The sequence below is a fragment of the Elaeis guineensis genome, chromosome 7 (assembly GCF_000442705.2).
Source record: "Elaeis guineensis isolate ETL-2024a chromosome 7, EG11, whole genome shotgun sequence".
Classification (NCBI taxonomy): Eukaryota; Viridiplantae; Streptophyta; class Magnoliopsida; order Arecales; family Arecaceae; genus Elaeis; species Elaeis guineensis.
The window spans coordinates 76620390-76641309 of record NC_025999.2 but is presented as its reverse complement, the minus strand read 5'-3'; the positions used below and the strand labels follow the sequence as shown (position 1 = coordinate 76641309).

General features: G+C 35.2%; 1 protein-coding gene across 1 annotated transcript; it reads right to left on the bottom strand.

Annotated features, from left to right (window-relative positions):
• Positions 1-108: 108 nt before the first annotated feature.
• On the bottom strand, positions 109-8799 carry LOC105048931 (stearoyl-[acyl-carrier-protein] 9-desaturase, chloroplastic-like). The gene is made up of 3 exons (NM_001404965.1): positions 8548-8799; positions 1623-2124; positions 109-1114 (listed from the first exon to the last, which is right to left on the bottom strand). The coding sequence occupies exons 1-3, from the start codon at positions 8664-8666 to the stop codon at positions 554-556; spliced, it is 1182 nt and encodes a 393-aa protein (NP_001391894.1). The 5' UTR covers positions 8667-8799; the 3' UTR covers positions 109-553.
• Between the last annotated feature and the right edge of the window lie 12121 nt (positions 8800-20920).

The window sequence follows — 20920 nt, the reverse complement described above, 5'->3', positions numbered from 1 at the left end:
CTGGTTTCAACCATGTTTCCAATCAGTAGAATAGAAGGAAAAAAAAGGGGGAGGCATGGAAAAATAAGAAGAAGAAGATAAAAAAACAGCTGGAAAGCTTTCTTAGTATAAGTTTCTAGCCGCAGGATACAAAGCAAGCTTGAAGAAAAACATTAATCCCCTTACATATCTTAAGATTGATAGACTGAAATTTAGACATTCCAGATGAAGCATACAGACATTGAAAAAAGCGAGCAAGAACTAGGTTCCAGATACAGTAATCAGCCCATTTTCCTACATAGGAGTACTAATACACGAAAGAAAACATTGAAACAGGAAGGTTTCCAACTGGACACCACTTCAACAGCATCCCTCACCTGCTCATAAGATGATCTGTGATAGCTTAAAAGAGTATCTACGGCTTTCCCCATCCTGACCTGACCTACTAACAAAGCATATATGGATTTTAAGCTAATCGTTTTCAAAACCCTATAAATAGCTGATACATGCAGATGCAAAATTTTGGCCAACCCTGAAGAACTGGTATTTAAACCAAAACAGATATTGGTCATGCTCAGAGTTGCACTTCCCGGCCATAGATCCAGCTGAAAGGTATGCGTGGTGCTTGCTTGGCCCTTTCCTGAGCTCTTTCTTCAATCCTCCTGATCCTGGGAGCAAGAGTGCAGACGAAGTCCTGGGCTCTCTTACCTTCCCCAGAGAAGCCGGTTAACTCACCCACTTTCCACCTATTAATAAGGAACTCAAGTATGTCGGCATAGTCCTTGGCTGTGTAGACACCCAAACGCTGGGCTACTGCCGAGAAGTGCTCGAAGAGGTTGTCATCCTGACCATCATACATCAGATGGGCAGGCATTGAGATCTTCTTCTTCATCATGTCAGCAAAGGAAAGCACCGTACCATCCGGGTCGATCTCAAACAGTTTCTCCACGATCTTAGTATAAGCTGTCTCATGGCGTTTCTCATCTGAGGCAATTGTACCACATATCTGAGCCAACTTCACGTCCCCATGTTCCTTGGCATGCCTGGCAGTATTCCCATGAGAAATGAAAGTCGCCCTCTCCTGAAATGAGGTGTATATAAAACCAAGGTAGGGGCTGTTCTCTGTCCTAGGATCCTACAGACAGCAAACAAGAAACTGATATTAATTGATGTGACCTATTCAATCAAGTAAAAATACCATGAATTCAAGCAATCTCCAGCATCGGCTGAACAAATTATGGAAGCAATCACTGCTTCAAACTATTTGTTAACAGATACAAAATAGTCTATCCTAAGATGTTTGATCCAGATAATAAAACACTAAGCCAATAATGGGCTAAAAAGAAACCTAAAAGAACACATAAAAGAACTCAGGCATAACTTAATATCAAGCAAGCTATTTTTGAAGTAACTTGCAGTTGCTCCAATTATTCAAAATAAAAAAAGATAAAAGAAAAAAAAGCCCATATTTTGAGATAACAACTGTATCTCAGAGAAGTTTCTCCATGATTGGCGACCTTTGAAGCTTGTTCGGGCAAGCAAAATGCACCCTCACTCTTATCAGAATTTGATGATGCTATAATCACAAGGAAAATATCAATTAAAGAAATTGAGCAAATACTAGACTGTCATGATAAACTTACCATTCCAGAACCTATCAGATATTGGATTGTTTTCTCAATTTGCTTCATGTCCACTCTACCAGAAAGGTATAGATACTTGTTGAGAAGGTCCCCATGTCTGTTCTCTTCAGCAGTCCAAGCCCTCGTCCAGACTGCCCAAGAAGTAAGGCTTGCCCCTGTCTCATCTCGAACTCCATCAAGGGTGTTGAGCATTGTTTGATATGTAGGAAGAGCTTCTTCAGTGATCATATCTCCAACCAAGCAAACATAATAATCATCAGGGATCTCCTTAGAGCGTTCTCTCAGTTCCTTAACCTCTTCATGAAATCCTTCTGATGATGGATCAGGCAGAAAATCCTGGGGCTGCCAACACTTCTCAACAGGCTTCAAATGCACCAAGATATTATTTTCTGCCCAGTCCTCTAATGACTTAAAAATCTCAATCTTCTGAGGTGGCATTGAATGTGTGACCTGAACATGTACCTCACGCGGAGGCATGAAGGGCTTTTTTGGAATCTCAACCCTAATATGATTTAAAAAAACACATATTTTAGTTTTTGGAAGAATACTTCTTCAAAACATAATATTCACCAGACCAGATAACCTCATCTTGTGAGATCATAAAAATTTAATACATGAGATTTTTGGCCATTATCCATGATGTACACATTTATGCAGCAACCTTCGTTGGGGGAAAAAACATATTCAATTAAGTTATTGAATGCACTGAAATGACAAAAATATATGGACAGCTCAAAATAACACTGCAACCATGGAAGATTAGAAAGTAAGAAATTGATAGTGATCAGGTATGCTAAGAGGAAAAGAATATTAGAGCTGATGACCTCGCACGAGGAAGTTAGTAAAATAGGTATCTACACACCTACTAGTTTTGCTGATATAAAGTATTTCTCTAAAATGGCATCAAACCACTTAGCTAGGACAATCCATTTCCAAGTCAGGCAATAACAAAGGCACATACGCTAGCAAAATGTAAAAATATAAATCTAGCCCATAGAAACAGAGTCTTGATAAATATTGAGAAGAAAGATTGTTCCTGACTTGCAGTTTTATTATCACAGGCATTTTGGATGAAAATGGCTTGGATAGCGGTATATCAATATCTGTATCCATTTTCAGTTGATGAATAAGATATGGATACGAATCTAACAGATGTACAATATAAATGCAGATATAAATTGGATAGTTGAATTTTATGAACAACCAAATCAAAGATATCATAGTATAGAAGGTAAATTAAGTTAAGGACATGTTAATATTGTCACTTATCTTCCTTTAAAGTTTATGAGAGCTATATAAGACTAGACATGATTGCAAACAGAACTGAATATTCAGATACAGACCAAGCAGCTGTCTATCCGTTTTCATATCTATTTTCCTTTGATGGATTGGATACATATATGGATATTAGTTGGTTGCTGAAATTTGTATCATATCTGGATAGATTAGAAAAAGGAAATGGATACAGAAATTGATCTGGACAAATATTATCTAGTCTCTCTCTATTAGACATTCCTCCTTGAAAATCTAGACTTCGAACAGAAGAAAACATGCATTTAATACATCTGTTCTATTATTCTATATACTACAATCATAAATTCATGGAAATTGTTCAATTCTCTGCTACCAAGTGAATCAAATCTGAACAGGGAAATTGATCCAAATAAAAAATATGCCAATATAACTATTTTCTAGAAACAAAATTCCAAAAATAACATAGAGGGGTTGATGGTAAGAGCACTTGGAAGTATAGACACATTATGTTCAAGAAGATTTTTCCTGAACACATGGGCAAAGAACTAGAAGTTCTCCAGCCATGATACAGTGAGAATGTTTCGATCAAATTTTATGGCACCATAAAGTCATGAGTAGACCTGTTCATAGGCCAGGTCGGGCCGGGCCTTGACAAGGTCAACACAATTTTCATAGGCCCAGACCCGACGCAGCCTGACCTTTGGGCCTATCTTCTAGGGCTGTGCCAGGCTTCGAGCTTCATGATCATTTTTATTTTTTTAAAAAAATACTAAAAATTCTCAAAAATATTTAAACAATGCTAGATATAAATAATTAAATATTGCCAATAATCTATAACATATCTATTATCCTATTAAGTTCACATATCGACAACCACTGTCAATTAAATCTACAAACATAAACAAATTACACAAGCAAAATAATTAAAAAAATGTCATATTTTCAGGGTGGCTATCTAGGAGGCCTAGATTATTGTATGCAAGGGTCAGGCCACCATCTATGTTGGAGTCAAGTCCAAGGCATTGATTATGAACGAGAGACAGATGTCTATAAGCGGCATAGACACTCTGCAAGGGACTAGATATCAGTATATATTTTTTTTTAATTCAAATCCATTTGACATATGTATTTTCAAGCTAAACTATGTACTATCTATTTTTATCTATTACAATTGCAAGCATCAAGTAATCATATAGTCCCACGACCAATATGATATAAAATAACAACAAATGACCTACAAATCACATTTCGAAGATCTCTAAATATCAAACCGTGCTAGTACCATATCGGTACAATACCCGATACCAAGATTGCAAACCATGGGCAGAAGGACTACTTTCTTCAAGAGCTACTTTCTCTAGCTAAGTGAGATGCTTGAACCAATAAACAAAATTCCCATGCTAATGTTAGCAAGGATTGCTTAAAGGAAGTCAACTCAGTTGCAGGCTTGAAGCAACTAAGCAGAAGGTAACTAGTAAGGTGGGCATACCATGGGCCTATAGCATGAGAGCATATAATAGAAAGCATACACTTAGTATAACAATTGATGAAACCTAGCTTAACACTATAGTGTCCACATGTATGTGGACTTCAACAGCCTCTAAAGATTACCACCTATTCCTAAAAATTAATGATATTTCTTTCATATATGTATATCTCTTTGGTGAAATTTCAGTAAGTTGAGAACATCACAATGGGGGGAAGGGTATTAACCAGCATTATGACTCTTCCATGATAATCTTCAAATAAGTGGAATCTTGATTAATTTAGGTTAAAGGCCAAGATGTGAAGTTCACCCTCTTCACAGTCTAGGCTCAACTTTCAAAGAATTCTCTAATTTCTGTGTTTGTTCTCGATCCATCACATGATTCAAACTGCACCTAAGAACCTTTTTAGCTTTATAATAGGGAAGAAAGTGCAGTATTATTGTCAAATGCAGAATGACCAAGTAACATATGCACAATATTGCCACTGTTTCAATCCTAGACTTCTGACAAATTCAAATGAAAACAACTATTTTTAATTTACAGCAAGAAATAACCGACTTCCCAAGTTACTAGTTCAGACTTGTAAAGTCATGTATCATAACATGAGTTGCAGAATTCTAGGCTCCAACAGATGGCAACAGCAGAGACCCATTTTTTATTAGGGGGAAAAAAAATTCAAAACAACTTACTTACTCCTTTATCAACTAGAGGCTAAAGCAACTAATTAGCAGGCTGCCAAGAATGCTTCCACCACACAAAAATCACGCTAAAGAACTTACAACAAAATATTGTTCAGAAACATGATTTGATGCATCACATTGGTTTAGTCTGATCACTGCTTCTAGACTAATCCATTTGGCTTCTTGACAAATCTAGTCATTATGAAGGGACATAAAGGTTCACCATCTCTATACTAGACCCTGCACCGGTACCATGCTGATACAGTGTCCATCTGCCCTCCATGTCAAATCTCAGTTGAGTAGTGGTATGACAAGCCCGCTATGAAGGAGTACGCACCAGTACAGCAAACCATGACAGACACATTTCTCATCAAAAACAAAGTAAACAGTTTCTACTGGGTTTGTTCTTTGTTTCCAATGAAAATTAACAGATTCGAACACAATCTAAAGTGCAAATTCTTAAAATTATAAAGATCCATAAGGTATGTTTCATTTGTTCATTTTCTGCACATTCCATTAATTAAACTTTTCTTATACATAGAATGGTTATCAACTTTTTGTGTTTACAAAGGGCTTGAATCCCTATTTTTTAGATTCTGTATCTTAATGTCAGTCTGTATGATTGATTGTTTGCACCAAAGTCAGTCTAGCAGCCTCTTATAGTCATGCTTACCATCTTAGGCATAAGTTTGTGTTCATCCCAGGCCTTTGTTACTAATGTTTTTTTGGCACAGCCAGGAGAAAAACACGAGGCATGCGATGAGGAAGTTGAATACTAAATTGCATAATCTGTCAAGAAGGTGGCAATGACTTTCCAGTACTTCATGGGGAACTTTGAATCTTACATCCAAAATAAGCTCTCTTACCAAGATGCCTAGCTCCTCATATACATGGGAGGAATGGGAAACCCCTGGGTCTTGTAGCCACAATCTCTCCCTCCCTCAGATGGGTAGTGCCCCAGATGCATGGAAGTAAGGCTGTAAACAGTTTGAACTTAGGTTGAATCCATGCTGTCTCCACATCTGAACTTGATAAAACTAATCCAGCCAAGTTATCAGGTTTCAGGTGCCATTTACACCTGTATAAGGGACATGGTGCATTTATGTAACATTTTTATTCGGAGTTACCTTATAAATTTACTGGAGAATCTGATCCCAACATATTAATACATGACAGGCATGCATTTAGATGCACCAACAGATTCTCATTTATCCGATAGTCACCCATTTCCATATATGTTAATACTCATGATTTATGAAATGAAATGTTCAACTTTCTTGCAGTTTTCCCAAAACCTGGTCTCTAGACTTGTACTTGGTCCATGTATTCTCAAATTCACAGAGAGATAATACAAAAGAACAATACTGCAAGGTACAGATAGAAGAAAGAGATGAGCACAATAAAGATCCATTTTTATGAACCAGAATCTTCTATGGGACATCTTAAACGTCATTGCCTTTCTTTATTTGGTTAAAGGACTTACAGAATAGAAATATTCAACAATACATGTTGACCAGACATGTTAAAGCTCGAATACCATTAAACCCTCACCAACAAGTTTCCTAAGCAAATCAACAACAATAAACATTATAGATAATAGCAAGAAGGCCATATAGTCTAAGGCTGTGTTTGGTATGCAGCTTTTGGGATAGCTTTAGGGTGCGTTTGGTTAGCCATTAAAAAAAATACTTTTTTTGCTTTTTGATTTTTAAAAAGTAAAAATCAAAAAGCAATGTTTGGTAACACCATGAAAAGCAAAAAGTAAAAATCAAAATAATTGCTTTATATGCAAAGCAAAAATTTTTTGCTTTCCAAAACTTATTTTTCTGCTTTTTTTGCTTTCCCACATCTAAAACGCCAAACCAAAAAGTAAAGAGCCCGAACCCTTCTCCTTCGTCGAGCTCTTCACATCCCCACCCTCTTCTCCCTCACTTTCCGAACCCTTCTCCCACGTCGAGCTCTTCACCTGCCATCCCCAAATATTGCTTTTTACTTTATAGCAATGTAGTTACCAAACATACTTTTTGCTTTTTTACTTTTACTCAATAGCAAAAATAAAAAAAAAATAAAAAGTACTTTTTAAAAATCAAAAATCAAAATGTGTAACCAAATGCACCCTTAGCTTATTTAAGCTACAGCATAGCAATATTAGCATTTGGTAAGGGTAACTTATGGTCCATAAGCTAGCTTTTGTTGACAGTTCCTCATCTAAAGGTTCAAAATCAACAGCTAGCTGTGCACTTGTTAGTTCCAAATTTACCCCTCATCTTTTTTTAAAATTATTCACGCACTTAACGTTTAAACTTCCTCCCCTCTCCTCTATACTTCTCACATCCGCCTCTCCCCTCTCCTCTATTCTTAATTCAAACTTAAAAAATATCACATAATTTTTATTTTTACTATTTTATAATTTATTTATTTTATAATTTAGTAAAGTTGATTTTTATTACATCTATTATATTTAATTGAACTGAATATTTGAAGTGATGCTAAAAATAAATAAAATGAAGTTATGTCTTTTATGTCATTTTGTACATGACAGCTTACTGATACAGTTAATTTTTACCAAATACTTAGACTAACACAGATACAGCTCACAGCTCAGGCCACAGCTACAGCTGCATGCCAAACACAGCCTAAACCAATTCATAACACATTCAAACGTGCAGAAACAAACCTACAACCAACATACATCAATTATTCTCAATCAAGAAGGCATGCAGACATTACCACACGACAATAAAATCAAACCAATTGGACCCATGTGTCGAGTAACCTAAAAAGCAGGATAATAAAATTATAGATAATTTAATGGGATTGATTAAAATATAACAAAACCCATCAAACAATACAAAAAAAAAAAAAAAGAAAGCAAAATGGAGCTTGAGTATAAATCAATCCCATTAAATTATTTATATTCTGGACCAATTCCAATGGTAGCAAAAACAAAATCATACACTCACAAACACAGGACAAAATGGGTCCCTCAAAACACCAACTCTAGATTAAATTAAAAAAATGAGAAAGAAGAAGAATTTAAAAAAAAAAAAAAAAAGAAAGCATATACACCCCATAAAACAAAATGAGGACGCTTCCTCTACAAAAAAGCAATTTTTTTTCCTGAGAACCAACACAGTGGGAGCCCTCAGCCAAATCAGCCGGAGGACGGGATCAAACTCGGGTATCTTTTACCAAGCGTTCATCAAATCGGCCAGTCGGCAACCTCGTGAAATCGCAATTTCGACAAAAATCAGAGAAAAAGACCAACTTTTCACCAATCCCAATCCTTAAGCATACAAAATACGGAGAAAAAAAGAAAGAAATAAAAAATCAACAGATTCACACAAACTGATAGCTCGAGACATCAAGATCACCCAGAACTGCACAAATTCCCCGCAATAAAACAACCCCTTCGATCAGGAAATGGCACCGATTCACGCGCACAACAGCAACAAAAGTTCTAATCCAACGCGGGAAGGGAGTATAAGGGATAAAAGAACTCACTTGGTGGAGGGGCCAACGGTGGAGGCCATGGAAATCCTGGGAGATCTGGTACTCCTCGTGGTCTTGGGAGGAGAGAAGCATAAGAACGCCTCCGGTCGGAAGGCCACCATCGACGCCATTGCCCTTTCTTCTTTTCGCCTCCCTTTCTTCCTTCCTTTTTTCTCCCTTAGGAGAGAGAGAGAGAGGGAGGAAGGGAGTGAAAGAAGGAGAAAGAGAGAAAGGCCCCTCCTTTGTCTTCCCTACGCTTGAAAGAGAGAAGGGAAAGAGACGGTGAAAGCTTGCGGCATTTAACGGGAGCCCCACCTGGGATGCCGGTTCTTTTGTTCTCAAAATTACGCTAATGCCCTAATGATTTTAAAATCCTGATATTCTGAATTAGCACATAAATATTAAAATAATAATTTTTGAGGGTCTTGTCAAATATTAAATATTGTAAATCCTAATAAATCTCTCTCTCTCTCTCTCTCTCTCTATATATATATTATTATTATTTTAACAATTTTCTAGAGTTTTATATATAATTCTTAGTTCGCACCATCAGCAATGCATCATGGGTGGTTATTCAGTGACTAGTGTATAAATTGGGCATGTAGCAATACATTACATGCAACTTGTTGCATGCAGATTCTTTCATGATGATCAATGGACTTTCAATCAATTAAAATAAATTATATTTTGAAAGCTTGATTAATTTTTTTTGATTATATATATAGACATATGTACGTATGTATCTGTAAAAATATATATATTTTTAATTTTTATTTTTAGAGCTAAGCTATGAAGCATATCTAAGATATCAATATGTGATGCTATAGCCATCCATTGCTTTCTTCAATTGTAACTTTATAGGCAAGGAAATATGATGATTTGAGATTGAAAAAGTTGACAAAATTGATACTTATATAATGCTACCGTTGTAATACGGTATTTTAATTTTTTCTTTAAATTCTTCAAATTCTTACACCAAGCAGCTATTACTGGCCAAAGTTATATCACCAACCATTGAAATTATGGCTATTAGAAGGCCTTTTCGTGAGTTAGCAATGATGTACAATATAATCACAATTTCTTAACCAATGATGTCTACTTTCCTACCGTCCTGACTGTAGCAACCAATAGAAGGGTGGGGAGAAGAATATGAAAGTGACTTGTACCCCACTTTACATCAACTTCGTTTTGGGACCAAAACAATTTCCTAAGCATTGAGATGAGAAACTGAGGTCCTCACGCTTCCAGCCATCAGCCTAACATCTAGTGTTAAAAAAAAAGTACTAACCTGATATTGATAGAGGAATTCAACCACTCTTGATCTCAGATAGATTTTATATCATCAATAGATGAAGTTTATTTATGAGTTAAGACTTGAAGGAATTAAATGTAAATTTACATCTAGTTTTCCAGTTCTGATATTTCTAGAGAGATTACACGTTAGAGTGTGGAATATGAGCATATTTGATTACATTCTTAGACACTCCGTCCACGTTCAACCTTTCGCTGTTGGCCTTCTTTTGATTCTCCTTCTCCCTTGGTGCCTTTGGGTGTGTCCTTTAATAATATTTTTATACAAATTCCTATCTTGTAATTTCAAGGAAAGTGGTGGCGATTAGTCGAGGCAAGCGTGTTAGGAGAAGATCCAGAGAGAAATGATGCGATGTAACTGGAGCTCAACTTAGACGGTGCAATAACGGCGGTGCACAAGAAGAATCTCCGCTTTAGGCTCCCTTCCAATCGATCCATTGTTCATGTACTTCCAACTTTGCCTCCGGCTTGCTCCACCATGCTCTTGAGATGGCGTTAGGCTTGGCTTCCACCCCTTCCTCGTTCTCTATCGCCCATCTTGTTACCATAACTAAATGTGTCATGCTAGTTGTGGGTCCACGTACCAAGAAACTGTTACCTACCTTACATCTGATCAGCATGGCTGTATATGCAACCAACCACGACAATTGATTTTTATGAGCAAACACCAAATTGCACACTTGATGAATGAGATCTATAAAAATTAGTGATTGTTATTGGCTGCATGCATGGCCATGTGGACCGTGTAGATATAATATTTCTTGTGTCTCCATGCATAGCATGTGTAGTTGTCGATGGAGGTCCATGATTAATACATCTTTGTGATTATATTTTATTACAATCCAATTTTGTATTTTAGTGGAGAGTCTGAGTCCACTACGTCATTTCTATTTTTTTTAAAAATTTTTTTTTTTAAAAAAGATAAAAAAATTGACTAAGATTCACATGATGGAGGTGAGATGTGCATCTAGTTCAGTTCACTAATACCCATCTTTCTCTTCGAGTACAACTCTAGCTATCAGCTAGTTATAGAAAATTTCTATAACCTTGGTTACACAGAGATATTTTGTCGGCCAGCTTTGATTATAATCTAGAACTATCATTTAATGAGTTATGTATGAGAGAGAGAGAGAGAGAGAGAATTAAGAAAAAATAGAGAAAAATCGAGTTATAAAATCCATACATGTGGATGCTATCATTTAATGAGTTAAGTAATCTAGAGCTATCATTTTAATGGTTGATGCACTACGCAAATTCGTAATTCGTATTAGATTTGAAGGGAGAGGAACGAGCAGCCTCAACATGCTTGCTCATAATTTTCACGTGTTCCATCCTTCATCTTCTATGGGCTGCTATGGGGAGAGCGCTTGTCCCTGTGTACCTGTTGATTGGGGAAGTGGAAGTGGTCTTGATAGAGACTTGCATGTTAATGCCGTCATATGAATGTGCTCTCCACCTCTCCACGTGAAGTAAAGAAAAACCAGTACATAGAATCCATACATCATTAATTGTTCTCTCTACTTCCACCCAGCACCCTGCCTCCATTAATCCATCCTTCGCTTTTGCAACTTCATGGAAGAAACTTCATCTTGCATCTTCATTATTTTGTCCAATATCTTAAAACATTTGGACAGTAGTATTTACTTTTATGAGACTCAATTCAAGATATGTACGTGTACATGTGTGTGTAAGGTCTTTACTAGAGGGATAGAATGTATCAATGAATATAACGAAGCCATCATCCGATCTAGTATAATGACATTGATTACAAAGGGATATTTCTTGCATTAATCAGAAAGATCAAATAATCTTTTCACCTGAGGCACCTAAATGAAAATATATCGGATTTTTACTATTCTTTTTTTTGAAAGAGTGATTTTTTCGAGATTTTAAGAAATTGAGTACTGAAAATCATTTTCTCCGTCTGATTCTCTTATGTTTAAATTGGTTGGTGGATGCAAGTTCTTCCGATTGACTTTGTTATCCGATATGAGTTGCTGTAGAGGATGTTTGGAATAAAAAATAAAAAAAAAATAATTTTTACTACAAAAAGTATTCAGATGTAAATAAATAAATAATAAATAAATAAATAAATAAATATTATGGGGAAGAATTAGAGGAGGAAATGGTATTTGTTTAGTATTTGAGTCATTTTATTTTGTTCCAGCATCTGTGCCACATGATTGTGGAAATATGCTTTTTAAAAGCCTAAAAGAAAAAGAGTGTGGTGTTCCACTCTCTCTCTCTGTAATTATTTTTTCCCTTCCCTTTCCCTTTCAATTAAATACTTATTTTTTAACTTCATCCTTTCCAGTAATTCCCTCTCAAATTTTCTCAGAGGGAGTGGTGTGCGTATGGGAAAATTTTCCCATAAAAGTACTTGGCATTGATTTTTCTTCATAGAAATCTAGAAACAACTACTTTTGTTCACGTTTATTTGCAATCATTCATGCAATATTTTTGCAACTCTTTCTCCCGTGCACTTTGTCAAAAATTGCAGGGAAGTGTTCCCTGGCTTTTTTTTTTTTTAATTATATATTTAATATTTAATTCAAATTACCATCGGTTGAAAAGTATTTCCAAATTTACTGTACCAGATGTGCCATCCATAAAATTATGGCTCAACCCACGATTTTAATACTAGATCAACTAAAATCATGGATTGAACCCACGATTTTTAAATTCATTTGATCAAAATTGGGATTGAACCCACAATTTTAGCTTGGTGAATTCGTGGGGTGGAGCCATGATTTTAGGTGAAATCATACTTACAATCTATGATTTTATTTGAAATCATGAGTTGAACGCACGATTTCACTTAGTGTTCTAATTTTTTTAAATCCCAGTCGAGCTCCGCTTTCTCCCTACTCATCTATCCAAAAACTCTTCTTAATACATATATCCCAATTCCCATCCTCACCCTCAAATCGATCTAGCAGCTTCAAAAAAATATGAAGATATGTCAAAAGAAAACAGGGCTCAAATCAAAAAAGAGAAATAACCTTCATGCAGGTATAAAAAGGATTTGTTTCTGAATAATGAATATAGCGAAAATTTTAGATCTAATTTTCCTCAAAACAAGGGAAAGAATAATGTATTTAAATAGTTCTAATGATTTTCTAATTAAACTTTTGTTTGAAAGGATAAGTTGACTATCTCTAATTATACTGAACAAGCCAACCTATCCTAATTTAGCTAAATATTTTATAGTAATTTTAATTTTAATATTTCAGTTTATTCTATTATATTATATGTGAAAGAAAAAATTATAGAGTTTGACGGTAGTATTCTTAGTCAAATCTTGGATATTCTAGTAGATGGTGATAAATATTTCAATAATACTTATTAGAGTCATTGAGATTTAGATTATCTTACCTATATTAGAATTATTTTTGAAAATGATGGTTTAATTCAAACTAATAAATTTAATGTACATCTATTACCACTTGAAAATAAATTAATTCATCATATTTTTATATTTAATTTTTTATCTAGAAGAGGTCACAAATACAGTATATCATATCTAGCTATTTATCTCTTCAAAATGATGCATTCGAATGATAGAGTTAATTTGTCACATTTAATGATACGTTATATGAATGAATGTTTTCAAAGTCCAAAATCATATTTATCCTGTGGAGCTGTTATGACCGCTATCTTCAAGATCTTTTGCTTTGTTTGGATTAGGGGTATATGAGAGTTCATAAAGAGAAGGGAGGGAGGAGAATGGAGGGAAAGGGAGGGAAGAGTAAGGGAACTAATGAATCCTTATTTGGAGAGGGAGGGAAGAGTAAAGAAGGGTACATACCTTATCTTTGTTTGGATACATAGGTTGAGAGAGAAGTAGAAGAACTTTTATATATATTTTGATAAATATATCTTTTCTCATTAATAGATGTACTATTTAATGTTTATGATATTTTGATAAATATTTGTTCTTTTTGACAAATATGCTTCTCAAATCTACTCTATTTGATTTCTTTTTTTGGCATTTACATGAATCTATTCGAGAATAATTTTAGCTTTCTGAAATGTCCGTTCCATTGTAGGTGAAGGGACAGCTATAGGGTTCTGAGTTGTGTGAAGAGCAAAAAAGCAGTTGGAAAGATAGAGTATATAATGGTCTAGTTGTAATTTTAAAGTTTTATTAAAAATAAGTTAGGAAATAAAAATTAAACGTGAACCTTCTCTCCATTACATCTCAAATCGGAGGGTATAGAAAATTGAGTAATTGAGAGGTACAGAGAGGTTGAGGAAACCCTTCTCTACCCTCCTTTATCCCTCAAAAAATTTTGCCAAACAGGAGTTTATTCTTTATCCTTCTCTCTCCTTCCCTTATAAACCTCCGTGTACCTCCAATCCAAATAATATTTTAATATCTCTATCACTGATGAGGTTGAAGTTATTAAGCTCAGACCCACTGACACCTATAATTACTCATCTTTGAGACATATGGGGTATATATTTACTGATGGGGTGTGGAGGTGTATGTCTAAGATATATGAAGAAGAAAGTGATAGTGAAAAAAAAAATCAGCCTACCGATAAAATCAATCTAGACATCCTACTCAGCATACACAGCCTACACAATTTAATCAGAAATCTTTCGATCTGTATGCATTGTCTGCTTGGGTAGATGCACTAGAGATATCTTTCACTGCATGGATGGATGAAGGATTTGCATAGATCGACGAATGGGCTAACAGTATTGAGGTGCGACTGGGCGAGGGATTTGCACAATTTGATTGGTTCATATAGCAATTTTATCATCAGTTCTCTCAGCCTCCACAGGATCCTACAGGAGATGATTAAGTGCCGATTTCTGGTTACAGTATATAAGGCTCCATCTGATGATGTATCATCCTTTGTACTTATTTTTAATGTAATTTGATTTGTTGTAGACATATTTCTAATTTTTTGATGCTCCCCTACTTGTCAAATGAAATCATGTATATAATATTGACCAATTTTATCTTTTACTTGAGATTTCTTATAAACTATTATGTTCTAATTAACACCATTATTCTCATGCATTTGTACATTATTTTTATGACGCTCCACTTGTATCTGGATATCCATATCGTATCACACTATCTCAATTGCTGACAAATTTATATGCTGGTGATCAGCAAATGGCTTCTTTAGCTTTACAAATACTATTTTCATGTCAGATGATAGTTTCTCATTACCACATGATGTGAACTTATTCTCAAGCATCATATCAAGAAATGATGGCTAACATACCTTTTTTTATGACATAGACCTTTGAATATGCGTGCTCCATAGGTTTAGGGTTTTTAAGTTATAGGGTTTCATAAATACTTAGTAATCCAACCATTGAAAAGAAAAAAAAAATTAAAAACCTGATCGACCTCATGAAAGATAGAAGGGTGGTTGGCATGTTGGATTTGCCGGACTTGACCACCCAGCTCAGTCTAAGGCGGTCGACTGCCTTATTTTCATATCATGCCATGACAGTCGGTAGGTCCATTGAGGTGATCAACCGCATCAAATCGAGTTAGACAGTTGAGTCCGATCAATTCAGATGGTCAACTGGCCCATTATGATGGCCGACCATATCAAATCGAGTTGGGCGGTCAAGTCTGGTCAATCCGAGCAGTCGACCGCCCTCCTACCTTTTGCAAGGTCGATCGACCCACTGAGGTGGTCAATCGTGTTAGATCGAGTCAGGCAATCGAACCTGATCGATTGGGCCGATCGACCTCCCTTTGTATCCCAACACAATCGACTGTGATATGGTGCCAGTCGATCGTATTTTTTTAGTTTGTTGGATTTTTGTGAATTTCGACCAAAGTTAATTTCACATGATCAAAATAAAGTGACAGCCTAAACCCCATACCCCAGACCTCAAACTCAAAACCCCAAACCTGAAATCTGAAATCCGAAACCCTAGAACCCAAAATTTCAAACCCTAAATCCTAAACCTCAAACCCTGAACGTGAAACTTAAAATCTAAAACCCCAAAACTCGAAACCTTAAAATCCAAAACTCCAAAATCCTAAACACCAAACCCCAAATCCGAATACAAAATCCAAAATCCCAAACCCCAAAACTTAAAACTCTAAAATCCAAAACCTTAAAATCCAAAACCCTAAAAAGCTAAACCCCAAACCCCAAACCCTGAACATGAAACTCGAAACCCCAAAATCCAAAACCCTAAAATTCGAAACCTTAAAATCCAAAACTCTAAACCCAAACCCTAAACTGCAAACCCCAAACCCCTAACCTGAAACTCAAAACTCGAAATCCAAAATCTAAAACCCTAAACTCAAAATCAAAAATCCAAAACTCAAAACCCGACACCCAAAATCTAGAACCCAAAATCCAAACCTCATAAGTAACACTTGATAATCAACACCTGAACATTGCATGATAAGTAACATTACGTGACCAATAATACCTGAACATTGCATGACAAGTAATATTGCATGATGAAAATTGCATGACAAGTCACAAAATAGGGACCAATATACCATGAAATCATAGAAAAATGTATAATTTTACTTATTAAAAAAAAATCAAATCCATGTGGTACATATATATAATAAAATAAAAAAAGATCATGTTCCACATGGCAGCCGTTGCTTCTTCCTTGTAGGGTGCTTCCGACAATCCATAAGTGGAGCTTCACTGAGGCCCTCATGCTCCTCGATACTATGCCCTATCTATGTGATAGCCACTTGTGTAGCTCCCTCATCTATATAGCCTCTTACATTGTACGAAACTCCCTGATGGCTAAGATCATCCGCCACATACTCAAAATATACTACAGTTTCCTCAACGGCCTGAAACTAGATGATATTGTTTTGCATGTACGCATTTGATAATATATGGACTGAATATAAGCAAGTCTGAAATCAGAAATGAAAAGGCAGTATGTCGTCGGCTACCTCATCTATGCAAAGTTGTTGGTGCTCCTGATGATGATGGATGCAAAAAAGATGAAGGAGTGGATTCTGAGGTGTCGCAACTATGATCATACACATCCATGGAGATACGATCGTGCTCATCGATGACATAGAGAATTGAAGTGCATATCTCCTGGATGACATGCCTAGATGTGGATATAGAGTCTAGATAAGCAAGATCATGAATCCAGACCAGACTGTCACTTTGACATAGATAAGCAAATAATGAGTAGTATGAACAATAATAATAAACATGAAGAAAAATAAGTAAATTTAAACTCTTACTAGATTATCGAACATCGCACCATCATGATAAATGAATCGACAAGTGATGCAATGGTACCACTCTATGTAGGAATTATAATAGTCCATAGTATCATTAACCACTGGACTGTCCATAATATGATCTTGCCGACTCTCCCAGAGCACAACGAACTCATGATGAGTAATGCTCCAATCATGATCGACTCATCCACTAAGGTCGATACAATGCAGTCTAGAATTCATGCACTTTGCAATCTGAAAACATAAAAGTGGCATCCGGTATCGCCATATATCCTGTCTATCGAAGTAATAATCTGGTAGAAGTGAAAAAACTTTAGGAGTATATGAGTACAATATAATTTTTTTATAAACATAATTAAATGTAAGAATTTTGAGACAAGTAATTCTAAATACAATTACAATATGCATAAATCAATTATAATTATACCTGCTTAGCTCTGAGATGATTAAGGTGATATCGATATATCATCAAAATATGGATGAAAAACTGCATCACCAAAAAAGTATCTTTCCACCTGTGCAATGAAATTGGATAAGTTAGTTACATATGATTCAAAATAGCTTGGATATAAAAATTAGTATTCAACATTCATTATGTATCTCATGACCAATGGCCTACATGGTAATGCACCTCTATTAGTCAAATCCATAACAGGATCTATAGGAGATCGATCTAATCTATGGGGAGTAATAAATGGAGATCTATCCTATGACTATATCTAAAGTAAAATCAATGGTCCCACAATATCATGTGTATCTATCCTATTTGACCTATAAAGCTCTTTATACAACTAAGCTAGACCAACACTATCCTAACTATAATGTCTCGCGGCCTCAAAATCGATAAATAGTGGCAAAAACATAATGTCCATCAGATTATTTAATGTATCCATAAATAGACATCCTCCCATCAATGATAAAACATATGCCCTAATATAATACTGTACGGCTATAATATCTATAGTAGATAGTAGCCTACAGAACTGCTGTCACAACCATACTATAGTTAATCGAAAACTCCTGAGTTTATCAGGAGGTGGAACAATACCTAACAAATCAAAGAATACCTACCACTAATTCTGACGTGTTCTATCTTTAACTCATAGATTGTCAATTGATAAATCCAACTAGATGCTGGCATCCTTCAATGTGATAGTATACTCTCCATATGACAAGTAAAATGTATGAGTCTCTGGATGCCACCACTCTACAAACGTAGTGATCAAGTGCCAATCTAATGATATGAAATCAATGTGGCAAAGGCCATAAAATCTAGCTTGCTGTAGATATGACACTATGCATATATCAAGCAGTGTCGATAGAGACACAGCAAGCTCCCTCTGTCAACACGTAGGAAAGCTAGGCTCCTATTAAGACCAAAAAATAAAAAAACCATCATGTCAATATTAAATCAATGCAAATAATTTTTTGATATGATTTGAATAATATAAATATATGCTTGACCATCTTAAATGGTCGATGATTGATAGGGATAGCAGTCGGATGGATATTTTTGGATACCCAACCAATCCCAAACCCTAACAGGATCCATTTAGCATATCCTAAAGGGCTTGGAACGGGTTTAGGATTTAACATTACAACCTGAATAGGTTTGGGATTCATCTTTTGGGTACCCGCTATCCGAAATCAGATATACTTATTAATCCTTGATTCCTTTTGAAAACTCTAGCCTTAGGTCACATTCTCTAAGGCTCTAACCTCCAAGCTACCGCTTCAAGTCTCTAAGACTCCAACCTGATTCACCACTTTTCTGTCGCTCCAAATTTTCTCCAAGCCATAGACTCCCACCCGATCAAGACTCTTGAGGATGGAAAAAATAGTGGAACCATGGAATACGATTCCATCCCACCCAATCGAGATTCCTGAAGATGTAGGCATTCCACGAAAACAAAAGAACCAGGAAACAAATTAAAGGTAAGACAATTTTCCACATAGATTGTTTTTGTTACCACATAAACAAATCAAAGATAAGACCTTTTTCCACATAGATAGATCATTTTTGTTTGCTTTTCCTATGATTTTTTTTTGCTTCTTTTTCTTATCATTTCATTCTTGATTTTGGAGATTTGTGGAGAAGGAAAGCACTCGAGGGAGATCAATTGGAGGGTTTCTTGGGGGTTTTTGACTTTTGAGACTTGAGAGAGGGGATTTTGTGTGATTTGTGGTAGTGTCTTGGCGTTTTAAGAGCTTAATCTTGATAGAAGCATGATATTTTGTAGGGTTTAAGATTTTTATTAGAAAGGATTCTTCTTTGGCAACAAAACTTTAAATTTACAGGGATTTTTGTTTGAAAGGAATCATCTACATTTTACATCACTTTAATTGCCGTTTAATTTAGATCATCAACTATAAATCATGAGAAACATTCAAGAAAAACTCTATTTTTTTTATTTTCAGATAACATAGCGAGTTCGGATACCCGAATAATTCAATCCGAATTTAAGATAATCAGGTAGGTTCAGATACTCGATGGGTATCTTGATGTTATTATGAGATGGGTTTAAAAATTTAGGTTGATTTTATAATCAAGTTTGGGATAGGTTTGGATAGCTAAGAGGTTAATCAGGTTTGGATACGGATAGGACAAATTTTGTGGGTACCCTATCCATTGCCATCCATAATGATTGATGAATAGCCCGCACATATAGTATCGAATAATTTATCAGACCTAACTTCATGTATACAATATATTACTGACATTAATAGTAACAAAAATGAGTATACTAGTACTCACGATGTATTGTATAGATGGAATAATTGGCAAAATACTAATACTGAATCAAAGAAACCAAGCAATATACCATTGGTAAAAGTGGAACAAAGGTTTATTAGATTTCAAAAAAATATAACATTAAATACAAAATTTCATTAGTTTTTATCTTTGGTTCGTTCTCTATTTTTTGGGCATGTCCGTCTGTTATATCCTTCTTCGCTATAAATTCAATACCTAGATTTGTTGTCAATTTTCATCTAATACATTTCATTCCTAAGTCTTGAGGATCATGGTCTTCTTTTCGGTTACAATCATTTTTTTTATGGTACTATCAATATATCATTTATTGATTGCGACCGATATTCTGCATGTAGGTTGAAATTGATGATTGTAACTACAATGATACTTCTCTAGAGTGTAGTCATCAAAAATCAATTAACACATGAGTACAAGCAGCCATCACATGTGAACACAACAAATAATAGTATTATCATTTCTAGCTCGTACATGTATGCTCTGATAATCATACTATCTACACACCATATTATATTATTAAAAATTAAATTTATTAATTTATTATAAATAATAACATGATCATAAATTATATTATTTGCATTACTATTCACCTAAGTATGGTTGCCTTTGTTCATATAAGGGCCATAGAAAGCCATTTGCATTTAAAACACCCTACTTGCTCTATTAAATATTGTAACATTATGAGATGTAGCTTTAAATTGGTTGACGATCGAACAAGTTATGGCAAAAGAGATAAATCTTTCACCTCTATTTAATGCATCATCTATCTAGACACATCGACCATCAAAATATGATGTAAATTGGAAGAATATCGGTTGCACCAATGAAGTTACTGACAGAAAGTGAGCATTTTTTAACACTCCATTAAAATATTCAGACAAATAAATAGTCATCATTTCAAATCTTCGGCCACAATCATATGCAAGAGATCATTTTTCTACAAAAATTTTATTCAATCATTGAATGGCTTTCGAGTTCAGTTGTTCAATCTTTCTCATGTACTTGTTGAACTTTCTCACTTGTATTTATATACCAGTTCTTTCACCAAATCTCTCAATCTTGAATCTCGGATCTTGTATTAAAGTTGCTCG